Source organism: Zingiber officinale, chromosome 9B, assembly GCF_018446385.1.
Source record: "Zingiber officinale cultivar Zhangliang chromosome 9B, Zo_v1.1, whole genome shotgun sequence".
NCBI lineage: Eukaryota > Viridiplantae > Streptophyta > Magnoliopsida > Zingiberales > Zingiberaceae > Zingiber > Zingiber officinale.
The window spans coordinates 107,920,883-107,939,613 of record NC_056003.1 but is presented as its reverse complement, the minus strand read 5'-3'; the positions used below and the strand labels follow the sequence as shown (position 1 = coordinate 107,939,613).

At 35.2% G+C, this 18,731-nt stretch overlaps 2 protein-coding genes across 5 annotated transcripts; one reads left to right on the top strand and one right to left on the bottom strand.

Annotated features, from left to right (window-relative positions):
• Positions 1 to 5,811: 5,811 nt before the first annotated feature.
• LOC122024342 (probable aspartyl aminopeptidase) lies at positions 5,812 to 13,873 on the top strand. Its single transcript, XM_042582955.1, has 11 exons — positions 5,812 to 5,945; positions 6,066 to 6,201; positions 6,330 to 6,408; positions 6,759 to 6,961; positions 7,309 to 7,378; positions 7,545 to 7,640; positions 7,785 to 7,940; positions 8,514 to 8,690; positions 8,935 to 9,009; positions 9,268 to 9,408; positions 13,519 to 13,873. Exons 1-11 carry the CDS (start codon positions 5,870 to 5,872, stop codon positions 13,738 to 13,740), a joined length of 1,431 nt encoding a protein of 476 aa, XP_042438889.1. The 5' UTR covers positions 5,812 to 5,869; the 3' UTR covers positions 13,741 to 13,873.
• Positions 13,874 to 14,026: 153 nt separating this feature from the next.
• On the bottom strand, positions 14,027 to 18,296 carry LOC122022395 (sister chromatid cohesion 1 protein 3-like). Of its 4 annotated transcripts, none has more exons than XM_042580375.1 (13): positions 18,055 to 18,296; positions 16,884 to 17,241; positions 16,778 to 16,821; positions 16,540 to 16,586; positions 16,274 to 16,338; positions 15,848 to 16,191; positions 15,633 to 15,747; positions 15,222 to 15,358; positions 14,860 to 15,134; positions 14,746 to 14,782; positions 14,605 to 14,629; positions 14,385 to 14,517; positions 14,027 to 14,307 (listed from the first exon to the last, which is right to left on the bottom strand). In XM_042580375.1, exons 1-13 carry the CDS (start codon positions 18,176 to 18,178, stop codon positions 14,209 to 14,211), a joined length of 1,803 nt encoding a protein of 600 aa, XP_042436309.1. In that variant the 5' UTR covers positions 18,179 to 18,296; the 3' UTR covers positions 14,027 to 14,208. The 4 variants fall into 4 exon arrangements, with proteins under 4 accessions (XP_042436309.1, XP_042436312.1, XP_042436311.1 ...); XM_042580378.1 differs by having other exon boundaries at positions 15,633 to 15,738; XM_042580377.1 differs by having other exon boundaries at positions 16,540 to 16,583.
• Positions 18,297 to 18,731: the final 435 nt, after the last annotated feature.

Sequence of the window (18,731 nt, the reverse complement as noted above, 5' to 3'; positions counted from 1 at the left end):
CAATCCGTTAACTCGAACCTATTAACCTGAACTCAACCTGAATTACCACTCTAAATTATTTATGATAATTAAATAACTAAGTGTAGGTGCAGCGGAGACCGGCAAGAGGGGGGTGAATTGCTGAAAGCAAAAAAATAAAACTACCCTCCCCGGATTTCAACTCAGAAATACATGCAGTAGTAAAATAATAGAGACGGAAAATAAAAGCAGAAACAGAATTTTAACCTGGTTACAACCAAGAAGGTTGTTAATTCAGGGCAGTGAAAAGCGTACTAAGAAAATTCTCCTTTGCTGAAGGCGGAGAAGCCTTTTACACTCTAATTACTCAGAACTACTGCTAGGAATTGCTTACAAAGTTGAATGTAGAAGTTGTTGTAAATTCCTAGCTCCAAGGGCCTTTAAATAGCCTCTGGAAATCTGATCTCGAGGGTCCAAGGCGCCTCCAAGAGGTGAGTGGATAAAACTTTATTTGCGGCTTGAAACGGTCACTTTGACCTGTTGAAGGCGCCTTCAACAAGGTTGAAGGCGCCTTCAAGCTGGAGGCGCCTTCAAGCTGGAGGCACCTCCAAGCCTGATGGAGGCGCCTCCAAGCTGGTAGCTCCAATTTCAGCTTGGTTTCTTCAGTTTCCGACGCTCCGTTCTTTTAAGTGATTGCGGCCAACCGGAATAGGGCTCACCCGAACCCAATTCCCGGCCTTCTCCTCGAGCAGCCTTCCGTCCCGGCTTAACGTCCCTCGAACGCCGTGCACGCTCTTCACGCCCACCGGAGTACTCTTCCGCAGCTCTCTCGTCCTTCAGACGCACCGAGCCCGTCGGCTCCCTTCCCGTGCCGTCCTTCTCGCTAGCTGCGTCTTCCGCTCGACTTCCTGTGCTCCTAAGCTCCTGCACACTCAAACACAGGGATCAAACACAGCAGGACCTAACCAGCTTAGTTGATCACATCAAAACTACCACGGGGTCCAACAATCTCCCCCTTTTTGATGTGCATCAACCCAAGTTCAAGTTAGGGTTTAAATATACATAAATAGTAATTTTAAAGGAAATTACTAAACTAACATATTTAAGCATAAATTTGCAATAAATAAAATTGCAACATAGTTTAGAAAAAATATTAAATTTTTTTTTAATTTTCTAATTTTCCTAACTCCCCCTAAACTTGTATCTTTCTCTCCCCCTTTGATCACAGCAAAAATGGGGTCCTAATTAGAGGGAACTTTTCAAAAAAAAATTCTAAGTAAATGAATTTTCAAACAGAACTTTCTAGAAGACTTTTTGAATTAAAAAAAATTCCATGAATTTTTTTTTCTTTTTGAAAAAAAAATCTAAGTAAATGAACTTTTAGAATTTTCCAGAAGAATATTTCGAAAAAAAATTCTAAGGATTTTCCAAAAAATTTCAAGTCAAAAAGCAAATTAAGTCTTTAGAGTTTTTCTAGGAAAAAATATTTCTAAAAATGAATTTATAAACAAAATTTTCAAAAATGTTTGATTAAACTTTCAAAACATTGTTTAATTCTAATTTTTAAATACTTTTTCAGAAAGTTAATTAAACCTTTCATTTCAATATTTCAGCTCCAGGTCGTGGCGAGGCACTAGGCCTTCTTGGTTATTAGAGCAACAACCACTTCCTTGACAAAGCTTTATAAAGAAATTTACTGTTTAATTTTCTTCTCTGAAAGCACTAAGTCTAATATTTCAACTAAGATCAAATATTATGATTTTTAAATTTCCATTTTAACTTCTCATAAGTTCTTAATTCACATTTTTTTAGAATTATGGAAAAAAATATTGAGCATGCAAAAAATTGTACATTTTCTATTGTCAGTTTGTCAAAATATTTTAATTGACAAATTGTGTCTTTTAACTCAATATTCTTTAATAGTTTTTCAGTTTTTAATTTAAAATATTCTTTTGACGAAATAATTTGTAATTCACGAAAACCTTTCGATAATATTTCAATTGAAACAATTAATTTGCCAAGAGGTGGAGACCATACCTGACTTACCTTGTCGGCGGTTGATTCTCCCCCTGTTGAGTTGTTTTTGTCTTCTGATGTTTCTCCCCCTTTATCGATGCTCATTTGTGATGAGCATTCTAGGTCTTCAAGTTGGAGTTCGGTTACTTGTTCTGTCTCGGCACTTACCTCAGTTTCGGACTCTTCTGACGTCGGATCAGTGTCCATCGAGGAGTCGGATTCAACTTCAATTTGTTCTTCGTGGAGTTTTAAGAACTTTTTCCAAAGTTCTTTTGCGCTATTGTACTCTCCGACTTTGTCGAGATCTTCATTTGGTATTGTGGTTAGAAGATGAAATTCAGCCCGTGCATTTGCCATTAACTCGTCACGTTGCTTCTCGTTCCAGAGGTATTTCTCGAGCTCTTCTCCGTTTGCTTTCTTTGGTGCTTCATAACCAGATTTCATTATTAAATAAATAGAAAAATCAGAGTTAAGGTATACCTCCATCTTTTGCTTCCATGAAGCAAACTCCCCCTCGAATGCAGGTGGGTAGTCACTGTCTCCGTCCATCGTTTTGATCGTTGTGCGTCAGTCGGCGGTTAGTCCTTCTAAGTGGTCTGGCTCTGATACCAATTGTAGGTGCAGCGGAGACCAGCAAGAGGGGGGTGAATTGCTGAAAATAAAAAAATAAAACTACCCTCCCCGGATTTCAACTCAGAAATAAATGCAGTAGTAAAATAATAGAGACAGAAAATAAAAATAGAAACAAAATTTTAACCTGGTTACAACCAAGATCGTTGTTAATCCAGGGTAGTGAAAAGCGTACTAAGAAAATTTTCCTTTGCTGAAGGCGGAGAAGCCTTTTACACTCTAATTGTTCAAAACTACTGCTAGGAATTACTTACAGAGTTGAATGTAGAAGTTGTTGTAAATTCCTAGCTCCAGGGACCTTTAAATAGCCTCTGGAAATCTGATCTCGAGGGTCCAAGGTGCCTCCAAGAGGTGAGTGGATAAAACTTTATCTGCAGCTTGAAACGGTCACTTTGACCTGTTGAAGGCGCCTTCAACAAGGTTGAAGGCGCCTCCAAGCCTGATGGAGGCGCCTCCAAGCTGGCAGCTCTAATTTCAGCTTGGTTTCTTCAACTTCCGACGCTCCGTTCTTTTAGGTGATTACGACCAACCGGAATAGGGCTCACCCGAACCCAATTCTCGGCCTTCTCCTCGAGCAGCCTTCCGTCCATGCTTAACATCCCTCGAACGCCGCGCACGCTCTTCACGCCCACCGGAGTACTCTTCCGCAGCTTTCTCGTCCTTCAGACGCACCGAGCCCGTCGGCTCCCTTCCCGTGCCGTCCTTATCGCTAGCTGCGTCTTCCGCTCGACTTCATGTGCTCCTAAGCTCCTGCACACTCAAACACAGGGATCAAACACAGCAGGACCTAACCAACTTGGTTGATCACATCAAAACTACCACGGGGTCCAACACTAAGGTTATATATATACCAACATTAAGGTTATATATATATATATTTATTTATTTATATACACACACACGATAATGATATCCTGCGATGTTGTACGCATCGCGCAGGATATCAGGTTTGTTTTTTTTCTTTTGTATTATTTTTTTTAAATTTTGAATTAAAAAAATAATTAAAATATATTTTTAAGATTTTATTTCTAGGTTCATGCTTCCCAATTGGATGATAACTTGTAAGCTATTTTTTTTAAAGATTTTACCTCTAGGATTGCTTCCTAATTGGGTTATAGTATTTAGTATAAAGATAAATTAAAAATGAAATAAATTTAAGTATTTACATAATATTATAATGTGTTTAGGGGATATATTTATAGATTAAGGATTTATATAAGGAAATATTGATTTTTTAAAATTTAAAATCTAAAAAATAATAGATGTCGTCTGTTATTTTTTTTATTATTATTTTTTTAAATTTTAAATTAAAAAAATTAATTAAAATATTTTTTAAGATTTTATTTCAGGATTCATGCTTCCCAATTGGATTAAAATTTTCAAGCTATTCTTTTTTAAATTTTACTTCTATGGTTCAGGCTTCCCAATTAGATTATAATTTTTAAGCTATTTTTTTAAGATTTTATTTCTAGTGTTCAAGTTTATCAATTGTCTTATAGTGTTTAGTAAAAAGAAAAATTAAAAATGAAATAAATTTAAGTATTTATGAAGTATTGTAATGTGTTTAAGGGATATATTTATATATTAAGGAATTATATAAGAAATATTAATTTTTTTTATTAAAATCTAAAAAAAATAATGGAAAAACAAGTCTCATATGCTGCGCGCACAATCTCGACCGGTATTAGAAAATTATATAAGAAATATTATTATTTTTAATTAAAATCTAAAAAATAATGAAAAAACAAGTCTGAATACACCATAAATATAATACATAACTCACATTTGTCAACATTTTGGGTAGACCACTGAATTTATGATTATTTATATATATAACCTCGTGCTCCGTCAGTTGCTCTTTTAGATAAAGTTAAGGGTGCGTTTGATTTACCTTATTTTCATTTTTATTTTTTGAAAAATGTAGGGGGCGTTTGATATGCGTGTTTTTCATTTTCATTTTCTAGAAAACGCGCGTTTTCTGAAAAACGGTATTTGATTTACATTTTTCACGTGCGTTTTCTAAAAAAATTGACTATCGTTTTCTAAAAAAATAGAGAATGACAAAAAGTCGTTTTCTGTTTTCTAGAAAACGCGCGTTTTCCATAAAATAAAAATGAAAACGGTGCAAACCAAACGCACCCGTACGTTTTTCGTTTTTCAGAAAATGACTTTTCCGTATTTTTCATTTTTTTAGAAAACACTTTCTCATTTTCTTAAAAATGAATGTGGAAGACATAAACCAAACATATTTTTCATTTTTTCAGAAAATAAAACAAAAAACAACGTGAAAAACATAAATCAAACGCCTCCTAAATTTCTTGAACATTACCTTAGAAGAAGAAAAGCCAACTAATACGCAGGCCCATCTTCCTAAATAAAAAAATCAAATCAAGGCAACAAATTACTGTAACAAATTTTCTTTTATAAAATTTAATTTAATTTTTTATATTAATATTATACTGATATGAATAGTTATTATATTTAATTTTAACTTAAAAATAAAGAAAGATATAATTTTTAACAACGTCAATCTAATATTATAAAACCTTCTTCAATCATGATATTATTAATCTTTAAATATAAGATTAATAAAAATTATGCCGTGTATATTGACTAATAACATTTAAAATTATTTTTAATTGAAAAGAAAAAACGAATATTTACCTAATTTAAGTTTTTAACTTAACCAAAATTAGTTATTAAAAAGTTCAGATTAAATAATTTTTTTTTAGAAAAATGGATAAATTCTAATTACAACTTTAACATATTTCTAAATTAATTTACAGAATATATATTCCATTTAAAATTAAATTAAATTAAATCGGCCAATGACAAATTAGAATAATTTAATATGCTATATTTTGATCACTTGTACTTAATAATTAGTTATCATTCTAATTTATTTCTTTCATGATCTAGAAATGAATTGATAAGAGATTAAGAAGGATGAATCTTCTTTTATCGCATTATAGTTTACTCATGTTTTTCATCGTTGGTCCTGCAGTAACGAGATAAAGAAATAAATCATATTAAATGGCAGAAATTTTATACTTCCCTAAATATTCGATGACTATTATCACGTGACAATCTATTAAATGGCATCTTTGCCCGGCTTAGGCAAAATTCCTTTCTTTATCGGGCCCAAACCGTTCCTCCTGGTTAAAATTGGTTTACTAAACCGGTTTCGACTCCCCGAACGTAGAGCTTAAAATGGTTTGTGATCTCGCCTGTTGAATCGAACCGCTCCACGCCGTTAGACCAAAGGATGGCAACTGTGGATTCGATCGTTCTTGACCTCGTCGATTTCCTCAATGCTTCTCCCACTAATTTCCACGCCGTCGGTAATCGAACACCGCCGCCCTTTTCTCTTTGTTCCTTTGCTGATAATTTTTCCAGTCGAACCCTGCCTTTTTTCCCCTTCCAAAAATAGCTTCTTGAATTGGCGCAATATGCCCTTGCAGATGAGGCGAAGAGGCGTCTGAAGCAGGCGGGATACGTGCAGCTGTCGGAGAGAGAGGATTGGGTGTTGGAATCAGGGAAGAAGTACTTCTTTACGAGGAACCAATCCACCATCATCGCTTTTGCCATTGGAAAAAAGTGTGTCTGCTTGTTCATTGTGGCCACTTTATACCAAATTAAATCTGGACACCTTGTGATGATGTATTATCACAAGACGCAAATGCTTTATATGTCTTACACGTTCAAGATGCCTTTTGGATTAACAGATATGTTGCCGGTAATGGGTTTCATATCATCGGAGCGCATACAGATAGCCCTTGCCTCAAACTGAAGCCTGTTTCAAAGGTAAGCGATCAAACTTTGCTTTTGTTAATTTTCCCCATTCTGATTTTTATTGTTTTTGCTAATTTGCTTCTGGACATTATTTCTAAAAGTAGTTGATCGGATGAATCTAGTTTGAGTCAGTAGTGGTTCTAAATCACTCAATTCTGATCTCTGTCCGTTTAGTTGATACAGGAAATGATTTTTCTTTTCTTTTTTTTTTTGCTTTTTCCAACTTAAATCACCGAAGTCAATTCCATGGGAATTTGTTCATAAATAACATTGCTGATGGAACATAACTTACCAAAAAAATTGCTGATGGAAACTAAATGTTCTTGAATCTAGTTCGTTGCCATTTGTTTATGCTTGCTTAGGTATCAAAAGGAGGATATCTTGAGGTAGGTGTTCAGACATATGGGGGAGGACTTTGGCATACTTGGTTTGATCGTGACTTAACAATTGCTGGAAGACTGCTAAAGAAGGAAGTGAAGGATGGTACGACATCCTACTCACAGAGCCTTGTCAGGATTGAGGAGCCCATCCTCCGAATTCCCACTTTGGCTATCCACCTAGATAGGTCAGTAAGAAGTTACTGTTATATCAAGCCTTAGAATGTAGCTTAATATTTCATCTCTTACTTTAGTGATTTTTCGTCATATTGCTAAACTTGAAGTAGATGATTGGTCGATGGACTTTTGCATTTGTTTCTGATAGTTGAACTCTTAAGTCTTAACGTCTATAGAAAGACCAAGTTCAGGGCATCATTCTTTTTTTTCTTTTTGTTTTTATTTTGAAAAAATTTTCTTTCTTGTGTTTCATTTTAATGAATTTATCAGTCACTACATTTAAAGTCACATGGTATATTCGGAATGCTAAGTAGATTGGTATACAAGTCACATTACTTTTTAACTGTTTCTGCTACAGGAATGTTAATGAAGGGTTCAAGTTTAACACACAAAGTCAACTCGTACCTGTGTTGGCAACATCAGTTAAGGTGATTCAATATAATTATTTAAAATTTCCAAATCTAGCCTTTAACGTGTTCTATGTGTGTGTAGATACACATTGCTTTAACATGGTCTAATGTTGATGCAACACTGTGAATTTATTTTAATCTTTTTAGTAATGATGAATGCCTATATTTTTACTAAAATTTCTAGGGTGAGCTTCAGAAGCTTCTTGGCCAAAATGGTCCATCTGAATCAAGTGAGAAGACAAGTGTTGATTGCAAAAGCCATCATCCTATCCTACTGAAGGTGAAGATTGCTGACAACTGTGTCTACCCTCAAAAAACATACATTTTGTTGATATAATCGGTGTTCAATTACCTGAAACTTGCATCCACAATATAGTTGAGTTCTAGTGGGAATTGACATGCTGCTTTTGTCTATTTTTCACAGTTGATTGCTGACCAGGCACATTGCAGTCCAGACGAAATTTGTGACTTTGAGCTGCAACTTTGTGATACTCAACCAAGTATTATAGCTGGTGCAATGAAGGAATTCATCTTCTCAGGAAGGCTTGATAACCTTTGCATGTCGTTTTGTGCGCTAAGGGTGAGTTGTCTTATGCTATATGCTTGCATGTATGCCAATGTGTTTCACCCCTTTAAAAAATATTGCAGACATTTAGCTAAGTTTGTTCTTACTGAGATACTTCTGCTGTTTAGTTAAAGGTTTTCTTATTTATTAATATATTGTAGGTTTGATGAGTAATACATGAAAAATTCCAAACTGTTACTAGATAACTGAATCAATTATGACAGAATTTTAAATCATGTTGACTTTTATTTGAGACCTGTTCTGCAATATGACCTAAATCTTTTGTAACCTTCCATTTTAATATTCTTATTGGATTCTTGTCAAAGAGCCCCTTCAACTCCATTTGGTTTCTTACATTTTGAGTGATATCTTTTCAATTCCCAATTTCCCATGTGTGTGAAGTATAATGATCTTCTGGCCCAGTTATGTCATTACATTGAATATGTAGGGACATGAGTTAAGGATAGGATATATGTTTGTACTTGTGATTATTCTTTAATAGTTTTATCTTCTTAATTCATAATACTATAACTGGAAAGGAAACATACAAGAAATCAGAAAAACTTACAAATTTGTATCTACTTTCAGGCATTAATTGATTCCACCAATGCGGATGGTTCTCTTGGTGAGGAATCTGGTGTTAGAATGGTGGCATTGTTTGATCATGAGGAAGTAGGGTCAAATTCAGCTCAAGGAGCTGGTTCTCCTGCTATGTTTGATGCTTTGTCTAGAATAACAAAGTCTTTTGATTCTTCAGATCACCGGGTACCATACCTCTTGTTGTACCTTTTTTTTCCTTAAGTTTTCCATATAAATCTCCTGTTTTATACTTTAGATACAGCTTCCTAGTATTTTACTTTTATCCATAGTGCTGCTTTCTTCTGGTACTGAATTAAGAGCATGACATAGATCATTATCCGCTGTCCTAAGTTCCAGACTTTATGAGCATTCTCAAATTTATTGATCAGAAGACCAATGTTGATTCCTCTACATAATTTTTTTCTTTCAGTTGCTTGAGAAGGCGATCCAGAGAAGTTTCCTTGTATCAGCAGACATGGCACATGGTTTACATCCTAATTATATAGTATGTTTCTTCTCTTTTGAGCTATATGATCTGGTTTGTTAAGAATATGAACCAAATTATGCATACAAACCTTTACATTCATATGCCCTGAATTAGTTTCAAGCAAGATAAACTGCAACACATAGGGTCTCTTTTCTGCTTCTCTTCTGGTCTCTTCAAATGGAGACTCTCTTGTCAAAGCTAAAGGCCGTATTTTAAATAGTTGAACATGAGCACCACTGATTTTTTTTTTTTTTTTTTTTCATTTGCTCACTCCAGGACAAGCATGAAGATAATCATCAACCTAAACTGCATGGTGGTCTGGTTATTAAACACAATGCCAATCAGCGTTATGCTACAAATGCTGTCACTGCATTCATATTCCGAGAACTTGCACAACGACATAACTTGCCTATTCAGGTGAATTGATCCAAACTTCCTAATACAACATATGTATTAACCAAAAAAAAGTTATCTGAATGACATTTGCTGGCAGGCTATGCATGCCAATTAGCTGTTTAGTGTTTGCTGCATATTTTTTTTTATGCTAGTTAAAAACACAAATATTTATTATAATTAAGATGAAATGCATGAACCATATGTCTAAATTGGTATACTTACGTCTATCTATATAGCCAACTTGATGGATGGACTGAGTTGTTTCTTCCTACAGAGTTGAAATGAGGCTTACTATTTATTGCTTGGTTGCCTAAATTAGGAAAGATATTACTCATTCAAATAAACACATCAAAGGTACAATTTGATATGCCATCTCCTTTCGAAGCAATCTCCTAATGAGTTTGGATGTGCACTTACTCTCTTTTGTTTTTTCCTATTTGAAAAGTTAGCATTAGATTCACAAGAAGTATAATCAAACTAGTGCAAGAGTGGTCTTCTAGGTATTCAAATCTATGAGAGGGTGTGACGCAGTCTGTTGATTCATGCACGAATAAACGATCTTCTAAATCCTGTTGATTCCACATAATGCTGGGAGATAGATAGACAACCAAATTCGACGTTTGGGAAGAAACGACAGGACCACAAATTCTTATTAATCAAAAACTCCCAAACATCAACCCAAACAATTGTTTATATAGACTTCAAACCTTAAGACACAGGAAAAGGAAAGAAATACTGACCGAAAGGAAAAATTCTAAATATTCTAAAAATCTAAAATATCCTAACAAACTCAAAATATAAAAGACAGAAATTATTAAAAATACCCTAAATATCAAACTCGACAAAAATAATAAAAAGACCAAAATTCCTCTTTTGTTCTCGCATCATTCTCTCCATGGTGGAGAAAATTCGCCCTCGAATTGTTGGCTGAAACATAGTGATGTGTTACGGTCTTCTTGCTGTGATGCAACGGAAAGCTATTGAATCCGTTAATTTGCACACAAATACCAGAAGCAATCTTCTAAACCCTGTTGATTCGTGCATGAATACCAGGAAATAGAAAAGAAAAACTCGTCGTTCCTGAAGAAGGAGACGACTGCCTTCACAACTATTGTAGCAGATAACTATCGATTGTTGATTCACGCACAAATACCAGAAGTGATCTTCTAAACCCTGTTGATTCTGCAGAATGTCGGAAGAAGGCAACTAAACTCTACATTTGAGAAGAAATGGTGCGGCCGCAAATTCTTATTGATCAAGAATTTCCTTACATCAACCCAAACAATTGTTTATAGAAATTTCAAACCCTAAGACATAGAAAAAGGAAAGAAATACCGACAAAAATGAAAATTCTAAACATACTAAAAATCTAAAATATTTTAAATGGACTCAAAATATAAAAGACAGAAATTATCAAAAATATGACCTCAGTTTGGGGTATAGGAAAACTATTTTTTTTCTCTCCTGTGTATGTATTTTTTATGTTCTCTCTTTATCTTCTTTTGTTCCCCTCCATATTGTTCCTTGTTTCGCCCCTTAATCATCTTATCCTCTACTATGTCTCTCCTCTGATATTTTCCTTTCTATTACTACTTTAAGACAAAATTACTCTTATTTTAATATTAGGGAACTCTGTGAAGGGGAACCTTGGTGCAACGGTAAAGTTGTTGCTTTGTGACCAAAAGGTCACGGGTTCAAATCCTGGAAACAGCCTCTTGCAAAAAGCAGGATAAGGCTGCGTACAATGGATCCTTCCCTGGGACCCCGCATAGCGGGAGCTTCGTGCATCGGGCTGTCCTTTTTTTCTTGATTTTAATTTTCTATAGTTCATACATTTCCTCTTTTTTTTAGGTTAGAAATTGCATACACACCTCAGCAAAATAAAATATATTAGCTTACAAGGATAAGAACTCAGCTTTTCAATCACTTTTTAGAAACGTCATTTTCTTAATTGACTAGTTATGGTAAATAATTGTAATGAAAAAGTCATTTATGACGTATTAAATACTTTACTTCTCATCCCCCTTTAACAATTAAAAACATTGCCACCAAAAATAATGCTTTGATAATTGCTTTATTTGAACTATTGATATAAGCACCTTCATTTTGTAAAATTGTGGAATTCATGGTTGCAAAGCCTAGCTTGTATATGTTCTATTTCAGCAAATCTAATTTGAACTTCCATTCTTGGGTGAATGCCCCAGAAAGGTACCTAATTTTTAAATATCCAAATCAGACCCCTTCTTTTAAAAAAGTGCTCAAATAGGGTTCTTTTTAACCTTAATTTTCACTAGAAGTTTGTTGGAGTTGTCGTCCACTGCTGAAGTTTGTTGAAACATTGTTGGTCACCTATTACTTACTACTCACCGACTAGAGATCCATTTGTCGTAGTAATTTATTGCTTAAAATTATTTTTTTTTTAAAAAAAAGCTTGCCCCTTGGAAAGGGAACAGGTGGGCTGGGCTTTGGGTGTGGAAGGGGTGGGGCTAAGCATCAACACAAAATGAACAAAGAAAAAAAAAACAGAAAGAAAGAAAGAAAGAACACATCAATTCTCCTTGGTGCCAAGTTGTAGGCTATAAAATACCTATGTAAGTTTTTTTGGGGGCTGGGCTACCCTATCTTAAATCTGTCTCTGCCCCTTGGTGAGTTTAAACCCTTGACCTCAAGTGACAAAAGCTACTATCTATTGTCTTGACAACTAAAATACAAGTGATAAAAATTAGAAGCAAATACTACAATATAGTTTTGTGTAACCAAAACATTGTTTCTTGCCAAATCATGGGTGCAAAGCATAATTTTGTGCTACAAAGGTATTCATTGGTTTCCATTTTTATACACTGTTATTGTTGCATCTCATTATTTTGTTTTCACTTGGAAAATGCAGAATCATATTTGCTAAGTGTGTTTTTATGCTACATTTGTTTGTTGGCCTTCGTTTCTCATACTTAGGCATCAATTAGCATTGCATAAATTTTTTGGTACTAAGATAGTCAAGAATCATGACCAATAACTTATGTGTGTGCTAGGCCTAACAATCCTAAAGCAAGAATGATAGCCAATATATACATTCGTGTGATAGAGATATTTGTTGGCTTTCATTTTTCATGCGAGCACCTTTGCACCTTATTAATGGCATTTGTAATTCTTTCTATGTCTAGGAAAGTAAAATATCATGTTTTGTATAATACATTATTTTATACCACAAAGGTATCTTGGCTTCCATTTCATGCATAGACATAATCAAAGTTTAAAATCTCAAGCCATATTAGAGTTTCAATCTTTGATTAGATTGATACTCTTGCGGTGTCATTTTGATGTTTTGCATAGTGTCATTGGTGAATTGGGGGTTAAATGAGAAAGGAGAAAAGCATTTCAAATGGTACTGCCCCGTACAGTATGAAATGTTAGTATGGTTTAGAGATATTTATATACGAAAATAGAAGTCAATGAGTCCCTCAGAAGTGCAAAAATGTATTTTGGCAGCATAGTACTATTTTACATGGTATTTGCTTGCCAAGTTGGCAGAAGTTGTGTTTTGCTGCTCAAGATTCCAGGTTTCAAAACGAACCAAGAGGCATATTATCTGTTGTTTATTTAAGATGTAAATTACCATGGCCAGTGAGCTACCGTTGATGGACAATGGGCAGCCAACAAGGTTCAGTTGGCTGTTGATGGACCTTTGGTGGGGGTGAAGAGGACAACAGTTTTCTAGTGAATGCCATGGCATATAAAGGTGTAGATTAAATTTAATTGCAGTTTTTCAAGACTAGCCTACAGTTTAGAGGCATTAATAACCAAAATTTGAATTATGTGGTTTCCAGCTAAAGCACATGATAACTATGGATAGACCTGTTGAAACATTCGAAATACCAACTAGATTCATCAACTTAGCCACATTTATGATTAGCTAAAAGCATACTATCCACAAGTAGAGTAGATTCATATGCATATTCAACTTAGATGTAGCTTGCTATGGTTTTACTTACCTAACTAATTGCAATGACACTTTTAAGCTGTCCTTCCAAGTTTAAGCTCCACATTTTCTAAAACAGAGAGAGACTTAGATTTTGTTACCTAACCATTTGCAAAAACACTTCTCTTTTGCCTTACAAAATGCAAACTTTGCAGGATTTTGTGGTTCGAAATGACACTCCATGTGGTTCAACTATCGGCCCCATACTTGCAAGCGGTGTTGGAATTCGGACAGTTGATGTAGGCGCCCCTCAGCTGTCAATGCATAGCATAAGAGAGATGTGTGGAGTTGATGATGCCAAGCATTCATATGAGCATTTCAAGGCATATTTCAAGGAGTTCACCGAGCTGGATGAGAAACTAGTCATCGACATATGAGCAATTCATCTTAAGTTTCACGCAGTGTATCCACCAGAAATAATGTAGTGTTTACAAAACAAAAGCCACCTTAAATTCTCAATTGTAGGCAGTCGCATAATCAGATTTATCTATTTAAACTGGATTGATTTTACTTGTGATTCTTAAATTCTTGATTTATCCATTTGGCCCTCCTGTTATTTTTTTTTCCTGATTCTCGAACTTTTATTACCTTACCTACTGGAAATTCATGATAATCAAAACTATTCTTGTTTTCTCGCTTAACCTCTGACTAAAGACTGTTAGGTTTATGTATAATCTAGGCCTTTATAACAGATAATCAAGTGACAAAAGTGGGCACTATGTATACATTTTTCCTAAAAAAAAAAATAGTTAGCTGTTTCTGCATTGGATATTTAAGCATTACAACTGCTAAGGCCGTTAGTGCACTGAGTTTTTGTGTCATCTGATGCCAGCATGTTCCTACTGTCAACTTTTGAACTCTTCTTCCAATTTTTGCGTTGGGGATATAATTATCTCATCTGGAGAGTCTTGGCTGACATCTATGACCTGACGTCCCTTTAAAATCTGCAGAAAAATGAACTATGCAAGTCAACAGTACGGTAGATTTTACTTTGCTTGTTCGAGATGCTTGAGAAACAAACCAGTATCTCATAGAAAAACCTAGCCGAGTCGGATCTTTTTCTTCTCTGGAGGATTTGGTATAAACTCAAACTCCGTCTTCTTTCTTCAGCATTAGAAACCAAAAGTTTGCGATAGAGATAACGTGCCACAGCCCTTTAGATCAGGATCCAGAAAAGAAACGCTAAAAATGATTAAGGGAGGGAGAACAGTGTGAAGAAAATAATATCTCCGGAGATTTACCTGGTCGTTAGTGACCATCCCTTCTCTGAAATAAACATAAATTCATGAGAATGTATCGACTCAAACTACCACTCAAATTTCCCCAAAAAAGATGCAAACATAGTATTGAAAACGACAATGTTAAATGTGAGCTTCATTTACCTTGGACAATTGCATCCTTTTCCTGAGACTCTAGCTCCTGCTCAAGAAATAATGAACCATGATTTATGAACAAGTGCAAACTTGGGAACTGAAGTACACCAAAGAAAGCGTCACCTGACTAATGAAGTCCAACCCAGCATCTGCCGATTCAATGGAGCCTAAGTGTTGCATTTCTATTTCATTTTTATCAGTTATAGGTTCCTCGGTATAATTTCCTGTAGATGGCAATTCAGTGACTACCTTGTGTTGAGACTGTTCGACTTCAGAGGCTTTGTTGATGTTGTTTTCAGGATACAATGGATTTAAGTCATGGTCACCAAGAATATTCAATGGAGAACAAACAAAGGAACTGGTTTGAAAAAGAGTCTTCAGTTCTGAAGCCATCATACCTTAAGGACATGAAGCAATAGTGAGTGAGGCCATATAATTGACGCAGATCAAACAAGTGATAGATTGACGCAAATGATCAATCTCACAATGTATCAAAGGAGCTGAAAAGTCGAGCTGCAAGGTAGAAATTTGATCATGTTTCCACACATCCAGAAACGTATGCGGTGCTTTTTTCCTTTTTAAGACTAGATTGCTAGCATCATGTATTCCCTTCCGCAAAGTCCTGCAAAGAGTTTGGTTATCATCAAATAAAATCAGAAAGAACTTAATAAGAAAAAACATGTGGCAGCATTCAAATGTGAATTCTTGCTCACACAACAGCATAACCTAGAAATGAGTCAGTGAATTAATTTATCCTGCCATTTACTCTAACCATATCAGTGAAATACTAATTGACTAGTGGCAAAAACTGTAAAGACCTGTCGAAAGTATCATAAAAACAATAGAAGATAAAGGTATCTAACATCAATATGCCACCACCTTATGGCCGTACTTACTTGTTCGATAACACTATTGCTTCATCAAAAAGAATTTTTCTCTTCCTCAGCATCCGATGTTCTTTTTTAGCTGGAGTTCTCACACTAAATTTAGGCGAAGGAATGCCTGCAGGTTCTTAATCAAACAACTAACATTTCAATTCATTGCCTATGAAACAGGTTTATGATGATTATTCTGAAAATGTGATTTAAAGGATTCTGTATAAAGTACCAACCCAGATCGCATTGCAATGGATCTCCATTGTGAGTTTTGGTTGGATGAGTGGCTATTGCATTTTCCTTTATTGAGGATGGACATGCTTCATCATTTGATAGGAGGGTCATGTCTAAAACCAAAGGTTCCACTGGTTTTTGTGAATTCTCAAAATTTTCCACATTGTGAGTATATATGGTATTCTCTTTTAATGGGTGTAGGATGGTATCCGGCAATTGATCCAACTTTAGTTGCCGATGGCATCTGATATCTCTTTGATTATCCTCCCCTTCTAATCGCTCACTGCTTAAGTTGTACTCTTCAACTAACTGAAGGTCAATATCCATCATATCTCGTGGAAGAGCACTGTAGGAAAAAAATATTCGCATCATCAAAAAATGGACAACTAAAATTTAAACTGTAGAAGAGTTGATCTCTCAATACATACTCACTGACAGGTGTAAAACAAGAAGAAACAATATCATCCTGCATGATTGATTCTCCATGATTAAACTGCAGCAATAAGACGATCAATGCCATTTCTGCAACAGAAAAACCTATGTCCTGGGCAATGTATTGCATTTGTTGTTTTCGACTACAACCTAAAGAAGTTGCTTGAATTTACAAGATAAAGTGCTAGTCACAAGTGATATAACAACAAAAATATCTACCCAAAGATTACAAATATGCAAATGAAAAAATTCATAAGATTACCTCATTCTGAAAAAAAGGATCACAATGATCGTCCAGATAATGGTCTGCTAGAAAATGTCAAAAACAAATAGCAAAAAGAATGAAATCAAAATGTTACCTTCAAAGTCTAAAAACAATTGTAAACTAAACATTGTTAATGAAGCTTTTTGAATGTCAAAAAGCCATGATAATAAGATTTTGATTGCACCATGTATAACATCAAACAACAAAGTAGAAAAATGATTAAAAGAATAAAAACCTTGGGATTTAGACTGTTGATGAGGCTGCATATCGGCTAAATCACTGGAAAAGAAAATCATGTTAGTACCTTTAAGTAAAAAAAAAAATGATACAAAAGTTATTACTTGTCATCCGGGATCTCTAAATCAAATGAATCAAGCTCCAGTCTTTCAGGCACATTGATAGTCACATGAGGATGTGAAGCACAAATGGTTTCAACTACATCCTCATAAGTTTGTTGCTCTGATGAATCTACATGATCTCGTTTCTGTCTTTTTGCCCTTACAGAATATTGCTGAGGTTTGAAAGTTGCTCCCTTCTTCACAGTGACTTGGAGAGGGATAAATGATATACTCATACAAGTCAGAGCCGCATTACAATCATGGTAGAGATAATCAACTTTCTTTGAGAATATCCTCACGATACCCAAAAGAAGGTGAGCCAATACCCTGTGTGATATGTGGATTTCAGGGATAATTTTATCTGCATAAGATGGTACGATGAAAAGATGATATAAGTAAATATGCTGAAATAAAGGAAATGGGTCAGTACTAGTTTATATGTATAATGGGAGCAAATAACAAAGATTATCTACTAGGTAAGTGATGATAAGCTACCAGAAATCACCAAAAAGTTTGGAACAACTAGGACAGGGAAGGTTAACCAGATAAACCATAGAGTAAACAGTTCATTCCTATTAGTAGTATAAAAACTAGAATAAATGGACAATTTCAATATCCAAGAAATAAGAAATGCAATTATAATGTCCTTTCTAGCATCATTGCACCTATTGACAAGTAAACCGAGAAAAATGTCTCTAGATTCTAGCGCAATTCATCCTTTCTCTCCTCTGCACTCTAATTCACCTTCTCTAATCCACGCCTTGGAGTAAACAGAACTTCAATTATCTAAACTTAATCGAGAACCAATATATCAATCCTAACTATTTTTGCGTATGTTACATAGACATTGGAGCATAAATTGATGAAAAAGGGGCATCAAAACTACAACGAACAAAGGTGGACTGTGCACAATGCCAACTTTAAGTAACAAGAACCAAAATCGTGAAAAGCAATGGGTGGTCGACCCACAAATGAACTTTCCGTAATTCATATAAGAAATTTAACCGAGAGTTTAATAATACGACCCTATAAAAAATATTAGGTTTTTATACAGCAAATACCCGTTTACAACATCAAAACAACTACCAAAAATGAAAGGGAAAAAACACACCATTTCAACCTCATAAAACACCCCAAAAAAAGAAGGACAAGCATGGCAAAGAGATCCAAATACCTACGGAGGAGGAGATATCAGTGCTGTGAATCTGGTTTTTCTTCAGCTTCTTGAAGCAATGAGCCGCAATCCATATGGTGCCGAGAGGCCCCTTCTTGGACAGGAGAGAGTGAGAGTAGAACATCACTCCCCCGCCTTAATTCCTTCCTCCAACTCTCTGTAAAATGCTTCCGAGTTCTAGCGACGGGCGGCTTTTAAACGAGGAAGGAGGAGGAAGCGACGCAGAAAGCTTTCGAAGGAAGGAAGCCGGAGAAGGTAGAGAAATTAAAATAGTAAATGAAAATCAGATGACGTCCACTAAATTACGAGAATGCCACTGTCTCTGGCTAGGTAGGGCGTCGCGCCCGCCCGACCGCGGAGATTAGTTTTAATCCCTCATGGCGATTAAGTTGATTCCATTAATTGACGGTAAAAAATAAAAACAAATACACTTTAGAAAAGAATAAATCACGAGAGCCGAATAATTTAATTCAAAATAATATTTAATCTAATCATATTTCATTAATGCCTACGCCTGGGGAAAGTCGATTCCATTAACAATTAAAGGCACAAATGGAGAAATAAATAGTTGGCAATATTATTTGGCTTTCTGAGGGGTGACCGTTTGGTCTGTCGTGATAAGCAGTGGTAACTTCGTAATTTAGCGGGTGTAACGGTAATATTTTGAAATGGATTTA